Below are 12,809 nucleotides of genomic sequence, written 5' to 3'. Positions count from 1 at the left end.
TTGTTGTTATTCTTCCTGTAAAGGAAATTTAATGCAAAACAAACAAAGCCGTAATATGCTTATAGTGATCGAGCAGAGCTTTCTTATGCTCACATAATTAACAAGAATCCAAAATGCTGTAAGTGCATAGGGTAATAGTCATGTATTATCAATAGACAATAGGCCAGCAAGCTTTTTGTGTGTTAAAAGACTTATACTATAACATCTTGTTGTTGTTATTCTTCCCATAAAGGGAATTTAATGAAAAAGCAACAATGCCGTAATATGCTACACGGGTAACAGTGATGGAGCAGAGCAGTATGCTCACAGAATTAATAAAAATCTATGTTGCTGTTGGTGCATATATTAATTATCAATAGACAATAGGCTAGCACTTTTTTTGTTGTTAAAATTAAGTATAATAGATGCCTAATTGACGTCTAAGTATATAGTGAAATCACAAATTCATCTGGTTGTTGTTATTCTTCCCATAAAGGGAATTTAACGCAAAAGCAACAATGCCGTAGATAGAGCAGAGCATGAGAATGCCCACAGTATTAATAAGAATACGTTGCTGTTGGTGCATGTTAATTGACACCTCTTATCAATCGACAATAGACCAGCCATATTTTGTATGTTAAAAATAAGTCTATATGTCTAATTGACGTCTAAAAATATACAGTGAAACTGCTAATTAATTTCGTTGTTATTTTTCCCATAGAGAGGGTTTCATGCAAAAGCAACAATGCCGGGTTATAGTGATGGAGCAGAGCTTTTTAATAAGTATGCTCGCAATATTAATAAGAATCGAAAATGCTGTTGGTGCATATGTTAATTGTCATCTCTTATCAATAGACAATAGGCCAGCAAGCATGTTTGTGTTAAATAGAAAGTATATTTTATTCACTAAACACATTTAAAAATTGAAATAGAAAACAATTAAATTCAAGCAAATTATGTTTTAAAAATTACACCCTACTAAACTTCAACTAAATCTTTCCTTTTTTTTTTTTTTTTTTTTTTTTTTTTGCTGCTCTTGGTTTTTTATCTTGGTTAAATTTGTATTTATTATTCTTCTATAATATATATTTGGGTGTATTAGTTTTCGGACCATTATCGTAAGTTATTTTGTTGGATAAGCTCCAGATTTGGCTTTAGTACTGACTAATCTAACGTATCTGCACAAATATTATATTGTAGAGCTTCCTATTGAAAATGTGAATTTAAGAGAGATTTGTGAGGGGTGTACTTATATATGCTGAGCATTATATATATATATATATATATATATATATATATATATATATATATATATATATATATATATATATATATATATATATATATATATATATATATAGTAAAATCACAAATTTCTTTCGCTGTTATTCTTCCTATAAAGGGAAATTTCTGCAAAAGCAATAATGCCGTATAATATGCTTATAGCGATAGAGCAGAGCTTTCTTTCTAAGAATCCATGTCGCTGTTGGTGCATACTAATTGTCATCTCTTACCAATAAACAATTGGCCAGCAAATAAATTTGCTTTTTAAAAAAGTATAATGGACGTCTAATGTCTAATTAAGTAAATATATATACATTGAAATCACAAATTCATCACGTTGTTATTTTTCCAATGAAGCGAATTTAATGCAAAAGCAACAATGGCGTAATATGCTATACCAACACAATAGAACAGAGCTTTCTAGTAAATTTGCTCACAGAATTAATAAAAACCCAAAATGCTGTTGGTGCATATGTTAATTGTTTTCTTTTATTAATAAACAAAAGGCCAGCAAGCATTTTTTGTGTTAAAAAGAAGTCTAATAGACGTCTAAATATAGACGTCTTGACTCAATACAATTTGGTCTTGCAACGAAAATCTAATAGACGTACAGGAATAGCCCAAACTACACTATACACTATAAAACGCTTGTTTATTTCAGCATAATTCTGCGTGCAATTCGGTTTAAATCAACTGCTAGGTCAATTTTTGGAATTAATAGGATAAAAGGACCAAATGTAACCCAATGTTTGGGTTAGTCCATATTTTACCCAAATTGGGTATAAATAACCCAGCATTTTTTAGAGTGTAGTCATCAAATGCAAATGAATAAATGACTACACATGTGAAGTCTTATCTATTCTTTATGTTTGATGATCAGTCTAATTTTGGGATATTCTTAGATTATTAGATCCCAGATTTAGCATGGCCATTAATGCTTAAACGTCTATTATTCACAGAATTGCTAGGTGGAAAGTGACTTCTATGTAGAGACAGGATATACTGAAAATACAACTCTGAAGTCTGACACTGTTAGGCTAATTTCTTTCTTGCTTAAAGTGTACAATACAGTGTTTTTTAAACAGAAAACAATTACAATGCACCCTCATTTGTGTGTTCTATAATATACAACTCACTATTTACAACACTTATTTACATTCTGCTGATGCAGCTTGAAGCCACGAGAGGGCGAACTTACAGCAATCATCGGACCTGGTGCTGCGTGTAATCCAAGTGTAGCTGTCCTAAAAAACAATGACTATGATCTTGAGCGGAGTTATGTGCTCTAATCTATTCTTTCGCACATGCACTGTTAGGGGCAATGCGTAATTACTGTTATTCGCTTTGTTCTCCTTTATTTTATTAAGATTTACGCTTTTGCATTACATCCCAGAGTAACCTAAAAGCCTGAAACATACATTTTAGTCCCGGGCGGAGGATATATTTATCTCTGTACTTGGGAGAGTCAATTTCAGTGAACATTTTTTCGTTTAATCTCTGAGGTTAGCTTGATTTTTACTTTAACATTGGATGTTACTATTGCTTTTTTTAAACGTCGACATTTCACTCAAATAAATCAAAACCATGCAGCATCACAATTATACTTATCATTCTTATACTTTTTCGTCGGTGTGATTATATTTAATTTAACAATAATTTTACAGCCGGTTTTGGCAGATACGTTTTATAAGGGTTTAATCATTGTTCAACTTCATTATTTCTTTCAAATGCGCTATTTGCATGGAGACGGTAGACTTGCGTGTGCAATAAAAACATACAATTAAATTTACCTAATAACTGTAGCCATAGGATGCATAAAAATGGATGTATTAAACTTTGCACGCATCTCTACCAGATCCTCTATAATACTTTTAATTTAATTAAATTGTTATACATGTGAACCAGCAATTAAAATAAGCAAAACGGTAGGCTACCTGCAATTATACCTTATTAAGTAGAATGAATGCTAAATGCATTTGTAAATTTAATTGTATGCAATTAAAATAAGCGAAAGCTGTGCCTTTAATTATAAGTTTTTTAGTAGAATGTACATGCGTATTTCTGTAAATTGATATGCGAAATTGTGCATTTAGTTTAGAGGTCAAATAGTAATATAATTCATAATTAGTAGTAGTAGTAGTAGTCAAATGTCAGACATTTAGAAGTTATCACTATTCTCTTTAATATGAAAAATGTGGTCTTACATGAGTGTTAATGTCTGCTTTTTTAGACGTCGGTCCTATTCAGTTATTGTGCAATTTTATTTACTTACTGTATTTATTTAGTTTTTCTAAATTTATTTACATTACTGTTAGAAAAACTAATGATTTAGCGCGCATATGCGTTCGTCTTTTGTCTATATTAATCTATGCGTCATTGTGTATTTGCCTAAAATCACGATAAGATCTCCATATAAACGCATTCCTTGCACTGTAAACCTAATTTAATATCTTAGTATTTTATGTTGAAAATACAATGTTACTAGTTTATAACATTAGATTATACATCTGTAACAATTAATCTAATTCAACTGCATTTATAAATCAATGTGCATTTTCAATGAATCCAATATTTAAATCAAGATTATTTGGTAGCATTTGTAAAATGCTGCTAATGCATTTGCATATCAAAGTGAGCAAATATTAGTATACATGTTTCTGGCTTTTATTTTTTTTAAACGGCAACAATGTGTTACTGCTTAAGATGTGCGTACTTTTAAAGTCTGCAACCTGTAAATGCTCTAATTTTTAATAAGACAAAATTATTTTGAAAATGAATGCTCATTTTTAAAATATGAAACAGCAAATTTAGCATCACACAACATTCAGTTAATTTTAACATTTGAATTGGATTGTAGTTTTTGCTATTTAAGAAACTAACACCGCATTATTATAATGTACTGGGAACATGATACAATTTACTAACCCGCTAACAATTATAATTAAAGAAGTACACGCTTTAATCCCTTGGTTTTAATTTAGAAAACAAAAGCAAACAACAAACAAGTTATTACATGAATTATTACAAAGAATTACATTCGCTTCGTGTCTGGAAAAAAAAATGTGTAACTAGAGAACAAGCAACATTATTTGTGTCGATTAACACGTAGTTATAAAAGCCAAGGAAGAAAGGCTGAATAACAGTTGTGCTTTTCACCCTCAATCCAGATTGCGACAGCGGTGTTTAGGCCGACGCCCGCAGGCTCATTTCATTCTGCATTGTCCTCTGCATTTTGCCTAAAGAAACAGTGAACTATGAGAAAATTATTCTGCAGTACGCTCATGCGTTTCCTATCTTGACCTTGAATTTTAATTCGAAAGAGACCTTGATAGCTTCAAACGCCGTGATTTGTTTTCCTTGTTCGTACTCTTTGTTCACCATGCAGCCGGCCAATATATGAGTCCAGTTCTTTTGTCTTAATTGTGTCCTGAAAATGGATTTAGCAACGCTATTTCGACCGTCTTGAAATCAATTTCAAGTCCTTGTTCTAGGTGTCGCTGTTGACCACGTCTGAAACTTCAAATCATGTGTCAATCCGCCCACGTGACGGGGAAGAGCCTGCGTCTCAAGGCCATTTTCAAATTTCATTGGTGAGAGTGTCATGTGGTTGCAGAGAGACTCGCTGGGTTATACAGGGATTGTTTTGCTAGATATGTCAGCTTACAGAGGACACTTCTCTGCTTCTTAAAACAAAAAAAGAAAACAAAAAAAAATCCAAAATGTCCTTTCCCAACAGCTCTCCTGCAGCAAACACTTTTTTGGTAGATTCCTTGATTGGGGCGTGCAGAACAGATTTTTATTCCAGCAGTAACATGTACATGCCAGCAGCCACTGCAGAAATGGGAACCTATGGAATGCAAACCTGTGGACTCCTGCCGGCTCTTGGCAAACGGGGGGAAGTAAACCACCAAAACATGGACATGACCGTCCACTCGTACATACCTCAAACTGATACCTGGGCAGATCCGAGCAGGTCCTGCCGATTAGAGCAACCGCTCAACCAGATGTCCACCTGCACATTTTCACAAAGCATAAAAGAAGAGACTAACTGTTGTATGTACTCCGACAAGAGAGCAAAGGTCAGTTCGTCTGAGATACCCGCGTACTCCAGCCTGATTCCCGAATCATGTTCTGTTGATAGTCCTGAGATTCCGGTCCCTGGCTATTTTAGACTGAGCCAAACTTACGCGACGGCGAAAAACCCGGACTATGACAACGAGACGATGAGCCCAAACACCACGTTAATGCAGCTGAACAGGGCGACTCCAAAGGCACAGTCAACGCCCTTTGTCGAGGTGGAAAAAAAGCTTGCGCACGATCGGGACACAAGGAGCTCTTCCCCGGCGCAGAGTCCAGAGCCCAAAGTCAGCACGCTGGAGGAGAAGAATTGCTCAACTGAGGCGTCTGTTTCCAGCCCCGAATTGCCACACAGAGAAGGCAAAGGTGGGTACAATAAACGGATTAATCGCGTCTTGGTGTAATGCGAACGCTCTAGCATCATAAAACCCAATATAAAACACAAACAACCCGAAAGTCGTAATGTTTAATGGGAGTCTTACTCAGGTTGCAGTAAAAGCCTTAACAGGAAACGGCGCTGCGAGGGCGCGTTAACATCAAATACCTTTTGTTGCAAGTGACTTGACATTCTTCCTTGGCCAATATAAGCACAGCCTCGGTGGAAAGTATTTGTGACTTCGTCCATTCAGCACGGAAATTAACGTTCTGTTTAATATATAGTAATCATCAGTTGCCATTCATTTGATACCGAGGTAAAGCTCGGGTTGTGGACGAGCAGAATATAAATATGAAAACCTCATACCTATAAAGTGAATTGATTATAACCTGGTTTTACTGGATAGTTTGGGATTTAGCTTATAAAAACAACACAAGCTCATGTGTTACATAATACAATGATGAAACATTAACATTTATTTAGTTAACGCTTTATTACTTAACTTCAGTGGGAATAATTGTGTGATGAAAGAACAAGCGAGGCCACATTGGGCATATGCGTATAACGCAGTGCGTTAACATGTGCATGCTAAAATATGATATCTGTTTGAATCCCCTGTTAATTTTTATCTGGTAAAAAAAAAATGTTTTATTGTCATTTGTGCATGGCTGGCGCTGTTGTTCACTGTGTGCTTTTGTTTTGCAGAATCTAAAAACGACACACCGACGAGCAACTGGTTAACCGCGAAGAGTGGAAGGAAAAAGAGATGTCCATACACAAAACACCAGACCTTGGAATTAGAAAAGGAGTTTTTATTCAACATGTATCTGACTCGGGAGCGCCGTCTAGAGATAAGCAAAAGCGTCAACCTGACTGACAGACAAGTGAAAATCTGGTTCCAAAACCGCAGGATGAAACTCAAGAAGATGAGCAGAGAAAACCGTATCCGTGAACTGACGTCCAATCTCACTTTTTCGTGAGCACGCAGACAAGTGCAAATCAAAAACCTAGTCCCTCATTTCGGTCCATCTATGTTCTCCTGTGTAATGATGACATGATGGCAGTGTGCATTGTTTTTGGCTACTTTCACGTTGCAGTCTTGTGATCGTCGCTAAATCCTTGTCATTTATTGCTGCATCTTTGAAATGTACATTTGAAATGTGAAGCTTTGTGTAATTATCATGTTACACAGGGTATACAAGTGGTGTTAGGTCTTAACTTATAAAAGAAGATAGAAACCGGCTATTTCTGACGGCTTCATTTCAGCGGGGATAGAAGAAAATGTCGCAAACACATTTGCGTCAGCCTCTAAAAAACAAAAAGTCTTGGACAAGAAAGCACATTTGAAAGTGAAGATTACCCATTCTTTCTCCAGTGAAAACGTACATTTGTCTCAAAATAATAATGTATTTCTGTATAATAGGTGTTTAAATATGTCTGTATAAGTGCATGTTTGTGGCATGTGGTCAATAGACTAATAAATTGATTATGTCATTATAGCGTTTGGTGTCATATTTGGTATAATTGCGCTTCTAAGCCACATCAAAACCATAACCTCCAAAACACACACACACACATATACACACGCGCAATGAATGACAAGTAAATACAAAAGCATCTACTAATATTTTAATAGTACATACAAGCTAAAACACACGCAATCCTACATGTAAATAAGCGGGTTTTATGTATACTAACACATTTTCATGGTTTCCTCTGTCTTACTGTTATATATTTTACCTTCTTGTTCTTTTTCGGCTATTATTACACGTATATAATAGTGTTAATTGAACCTACTAGCGTTTTAGCCTATTTGTTCTCGAAAGTTTATGTGTTCTGATCAACGAAAATGTCGTGAAATGCTTATTTTGCCTTGGAATTGTTTACTGATGCTACGGAAACTCATAATCAAAATGAAATCATCGCCACAAAAGGAATCGGACAATGCAAATTAATTTAAACACCAAAAATAAAATAAAACTTGGCCTTAATTAAAACACCAAAAATAGCTATTTCCCTGTACGTCTAAAACATCAATTTGGGGTATACCAGTTCCCAAATTAATTTTAGATAAAGTGCACCAAACGGATAAAGAGGCTTGCCATAGCATTAGTTTTCAAAACGCCATAGTACAAATAAATTTGCCATATTATGACTATATATGTATCGTTTCTTTCTTTATATATATATATATATATATATATATATATATATATATATATATATATATATATATATATATATATATATATATATATATAATAAAAGGGTAGGAACTAAAATACATAAATACATTGTTATATACACACACAAGCAACTGTGATGCATTTTAGTCCCTAGCAGCGACCCTTTTATAATGTAGACTACACAAACACAATGCCATACGTAGGGTAGTTTGTCTGCACATGCTTAGATGTGTTCAAGTGTGTGGCCACAGATGGCAACACTTTATATTTTTGACCAAAATTGTAACAGTTAAGCACTTAGTGACAACTTGTCGACTAATAACATTATACCACATTGTTTTTCGCGCTCAAGTTATTTTCTTAAATTAAGAAGAAATATGTAGTGCATTCCGTTTTATATTTCCCTCGTGCTTTCTAAATCCCTCTCCACGCAAATGATCTACTCGGTCTTTAAACTTTTATTTTAATTAAATTATAATGTGACGCAGCAACATCCGCTTTTCTTTTCGTTTTTTTACAATCAGTCATACCACAAAGAGCTCGCCACTATACAATGCTCAGCTTGTTGTATATAAAAAGGCTACAATATTGCCATGTTATTATTTTTATTTTATGTAATGATAGACATGTAGGTCAAGACACTTTTAAATGCCAAGAGTCTGTTTTATTAAGGGAACATTAATACATAATCAAATGCACCTCATAAAATGTTTTATTGATACACATAAAATGCTATGACTCTCTTTTCAATAAGTACCAAAAATATACAAATATTGCTTCCTCTGTCAATCTTACAACACCTCACAGTTCGTATCAAACCAACAAAGACCAAATTACAGATCTTAGCAGTGACGAGCGTTTGTAAAATATGAGAATCTTTGAGGCTGGTGGTTCGTTGTTTTACAGCATGTTATTACATTTATTTTACGAGGACTTGCAACTCGGTACTCTATAAAATACTTTACAAGGCTAGAGTATGACATACCTTTATGACGAAATTTTGCAAGATTTTACACTGCTAGAATCGTTTGTTAATGTATCAGTGTTGAGTGCTGGCACTGAAATAAATGGGTGCATTAATCTGCCCTTGTAAAAAAAAATGAAGTCGGATAGTTTAAAAACATGACGAATGAAGATTAGTGCTAGCTACTAAGTTTAGATAAGCATTATTTATCTGATATAATTTTTTTTCCAAGAGTACAAAATCCAACATACCGTTATCAGAGGACTGATTTACTCTCTGTATTAGTAAATATGATCACGTGATTCATGTAACCAATCACTGAAGGTGAAGGCAGCAAAAATACTACGATTGTTCGGAGGCAAGGTTTCGGAAACAGAGTACCGTTTTATATGAGTTCGAAGGGATCCAAAAATGTCGACTAGTTCAGCTCTCAGCAGTTATTATGTGGACACTATTATGGGGCACGAGGCTGAGGATGTGTACGGAGCGCGTTATATCCAGGGTTCTCACACCGCGCCCGCGAGGCCGTCAGGTGTGGTTGAAAATGCGGACTTTTCCTCGTGCAGCTTCGCTCCCAAATCAGCCGTGTTCCCTGCGTCCTGGTCCTCGGTTCATCAGCCATCTACTGCTGCTGTGTCCGGGATTTACCATCCATACGTTCACCAGACCCATCTTTCAGACAACAGATACGTCCGATCCTGGATAGAGCCAGTCGCAAACCATATCTCTTTAACGGGCTTCCACCCCAACAGTCGGCACAGCGGTACAAAGACTGAAAGTTTACCCCCGAAAAGGACCGAAAGCGCCGCGTTTGAAACGGAGACACCGTCGGTTCCCGAGTTTAGCTTAAATGCTGTGTCCGAGAGCGCGGACAAAGCTACCGAAGAAAGAGTTGGAAGTGATAATTCGAGTCACGGTGAGCCTAAAGACGAAAAACAACAACAACAACTTGACCCAAGTAAGTAAAATGAATTGCCCCGTGATTTACAGCTGTCGAAGTGTCCTAAACTGGAGGTTTTACAAACCTATAAAAGTGTCCAGGCGTTTACCACGGGCCGAAATTTTTCATTTATCCCAAAAGTGGCTATTTTAAAGCATTATACATAGTTGTATTTACATATCAACTAATTTAATACACAAATTACTAAATAATTGAATGGATGAATATTAAAATATATCCATATATATACATTGTGCTTTGGACGTGACCTTTAATTGAGTGACTTGACGATGTGAAGCCTGTTTATTTTATTGTCTTATTTTTCTGTTTTTAGGCAACCCTGCTGCCAACTGGATCCATGCGAGATCAACAAGAAAGAAGCGTTGTCCGTACACCAAATATCAGACTCTGGAATTGGAAAAGGAGTTTCTTTATAACATGTATTTAACGAGGGATCGTCGCTATGAAGTTGCACGAATCCTGAATTTAACAGAGCGCCAGGTGAAAATCTGGTTTCAGAACAGAAGAATGAAAATGAAGAAGATGAACCGAGAGAGGAGCAGCAAAGATCCGTAATGGAAAGCGTGCAAGAAGCTAATGCGCGTTTCTTTAGCACGCTTGGTTTAGGATACAAGTTTTGTCCATTTTTTGTTTTAGTCACTCAAGATTAAATTGGCGTATATTCTATTTAATTTGATATATTTTTAAATATATATATTTTTTCCTCAGATAATAATTAGTATTTGAGTAACTTTAAATAAAAGGGTATTTCAATCCTCCTAAATTGTATTTCCCAGGTCTGAGCATTTCTTATTTTGCACAGTGTCAGCATACTCATACTCATTTAAATATCTTGCAAGTAATTAGGACATCTGCTAGTTCTTAATCTGATGATCTGATGAGATTTAAATATTTGTCCACAATGCATGCAAATAGCCTACCTTCCATCTTCATACAGCCACATGTAGTCATTTACTGTGCCATTAATTTTACTTTTTCCTTTTTTTAATTGGACCTTTTGTACAGTCTCATTTTGATTCTAGTGTATTTCTCGTTGAAACTGTTGTCGCATCGAAAAGGTCTAAATTATAAACTAAAACGAACTCATTTTTGGTCTGTTTTATTCCTGTTTGTTTGTCTTTGGTGGTGCTGTAGAGTGAATTTGGGCGTAAACCCTTTGTTGAATACCCAAGTCGTGCACTTAATAGACTACTGTGAAAATATGTTTCCTTTTAGACCAATTTTAATTAATAAATCCAAAATCCGACAGCACACTACTTGTGTACCGATATTTTAAATAACAGCAATACAATGCCACATAATGCGACAGAACAATTAGTTTAATTCTGAACACAAAATAGAGATCTTTGTTAGCGAATACTGCTTAAAAAAAGTTTATGATTAGAAAAAGGTGTTGCAAGAAAGCCCAAATTATCGTCAAACCTGCAGCAAGAATTGCTTTAGAGCAGGAAGAAACGGGGTCCAATAAAGCTATAGAAAGAGCTAGACGTCTGGACTAAATGAGTTTATGGTACACGACTGTAATTGCTCTTCTCTTTGAAACTAACCTCACTGGTTCTTTGTGTGTGTAACTTGCACACAACAAAACGTAGACACTTTTTCCTACGGGGCGTCTGGTCGATGCTATTGATAGTGAGTCTAAAGTGCCATCGACCCCCACTACACTGAAAGTCAGGTTTATTCACGAAAGGCATCTCCTCTGCACGTTTTGAGTGTTGATATTACAACAAAATTTAACAGGGATTTACAAATGTTTTAAAGTTTAGCAAAGGGGTTTACTAAACAGTGGTACACGCAAGCTGCGTAGACTGAAAATATAGCTACAACACTAATTTAAGTGCATCCAAAAACACATGCACCGTGCTAGCAAAGATGAAATGGAAATAGAAATAAATAAAATAATAAAAAAGGAAAGACAGAAGCTTAAATAATGCATTCTGCAATTTTCAAAGTGTGCATTATTAAACAGGTCTGCACATTATTGCCACTAGAGGGCATTCCTGTTCTGTACAAATGCATTGCCAGAGGCTGTGCACACTTACTTAAAGGAGCTTAATGAAATATTTAAGCATGAAAACTACTGGCAAAAATACAAAATACGCAAAATATTAAAGAATGATGATATTACGGGATGAACATTCGCGGCCAGTTTACATGGATATAGCGCATCTGTAGCACTATGCAGCGTCTGTTTTGAATAAAACTATAGATCTAGATGAAGAACAAAAACAGGAATCTGGCCTGTGAGTATATTAGCGATATACATCTGTGTGGATATTTCAGGTTTTAAAAATATGAATAAACAGATAAATGCATAGGCCTAAATTAATATTGTGGAAAGTTCTACCTATTACGACGGTTTCGATCGAGATTCCAAACTATCAAACTGGCTATTGTTGTTATTATTATTATATTAGGATATATATTAATAATAGAGAATAAAAAGGAAATGTTTTTGCTCTTATATAAAGTATTTTTCCATTAACAGTAGCTATACTTTGGCAACTGTTATGCATTTTTACACCTTACAACGTTTTCGCTCGAGAATACGAACTAAAAGTTTCTATGATTATTATTATTATTATTATTATTATTATTATTATTAGATCATATATATATATATATATATATATATATATATATATATATATATATATATATATATATATATATATATATATATTATTAATAGAAAATAAATGCACTAAGCGACTGCTAGATTATTTTACATTCTCTTGATAAAAGTAATTATCAGGTTATAAATCAGAGCAGAAATAAAAAATAAGCTTTACTCAAAAGATACAACAGCATAAATAGCCTACACACTACCTGCCGTATTACTTGTAATAACCTCTCGTGTGCTCTATCGCAAAAAATAAATATATTTACGGCAAAAGTGAATGGTTCAGCTGTTAAACGTGGAATATTTTACATTAACAGTAGCTAGGCTTTATTAATGCATTTGCTGTTATACAGAAAATG

General features: G+C 34.8%; 2 protein-coding genes across 2 annotated transcripts; both read left to right on the top strand.

The window, feature by feature from the left end:
- The first annotated feature begins 4,868 nt into the window (after positions 1-4,868).
- hoxd10a (homeobox D10a) lies at positions 4,869-7,210 on the top strand. The gene is made up of 2 exons (NM_131166.2): positions 4,869-5,706; positions 6,422-7,210. Exons 1-2 carry the CDS (start codon positions 4,983-4,985, stop codon positions 6,694-6,696), a joined length of 999 nt encoding a protein of 332 aa, NP_571241.2. The 5' UTR covers positions 4,869-4,982; the 3' UTR covers positions 6,697-7,210.
- A 2,046-nt stretch (positions 7,211-9,256) lies between these two features.
- Positions 9,257-10,909, top strand: hoxd9a (homeobox D9a). The gene is made up of 2 exons (NM_131126.3): positions 9,257-9,824; positions 10,141-10,909. The coding sequence occupies exons 1-2, from the start codon at positions 9,278-9,280 to the stop codon at positions 10,380-10,382; spliced, it is 789 nt and encodes a 262-aa protein (NP_571201.3). The 5' UTR covers positions 9,257-9,277; the 3' UTR covers positions 10,383-10,909.
- Positions 10,910-12,809: the final 1,900 nt, after the last annotated feature.

Source organism: Danio rerio, chromosome 9 (assembly GCF_049306965.1).
Source record: "Danio rerio strain Tuebingen ecotype United States chromosome 9, GRCz12tu, whole genome shotgun sequence".
In the NCBI taxonomy this organism is placed as follows: Eukaryota; Metazoa; Chordata; class Actinopteri; order Cypriniformes; family Danionidae; genus Danio; species Danio rerio.
Note: the sequence above shows the minus strand (reverse complement) of the source record. Positions and strands in the feature narration are given on the sequence as shown.

What these genes read in the sequence shown, in the direction of transcription:
- hoxd10a (NM_131166.2), top strand. Translation starts at nt 4,983, where the DNA reads ATGTCCTTTCCCAACAGCTCTCCTGCAGCAAACACTTTTTTGGTAGAT. An exon ending in GCCACACAGAGAAGGCAAAG is followed by an intron (nt 5,707 to 6,421) that starts GTGGGTACAATA and finishes TTTGTTTTGCAG; the next exon opens with AATCTAAAAACGACACACCG.
- hoxd9a (NM_131126.3), top strand. Translation starts at nt 9,278, where the DNA reads ATGTCGACTAGTTCAGCTCTCAGCAGTTATTATGTGGACACTATTATG. An exon ending in ACAACAACAACTTGACCCAA is followed by an intron (nt 9,825 to 10,140) that starts GTAAGTAAAATG and finishes TTCTGTTTTTAG; the next exon opens with GCAACCCTGCTGCCAACTGG.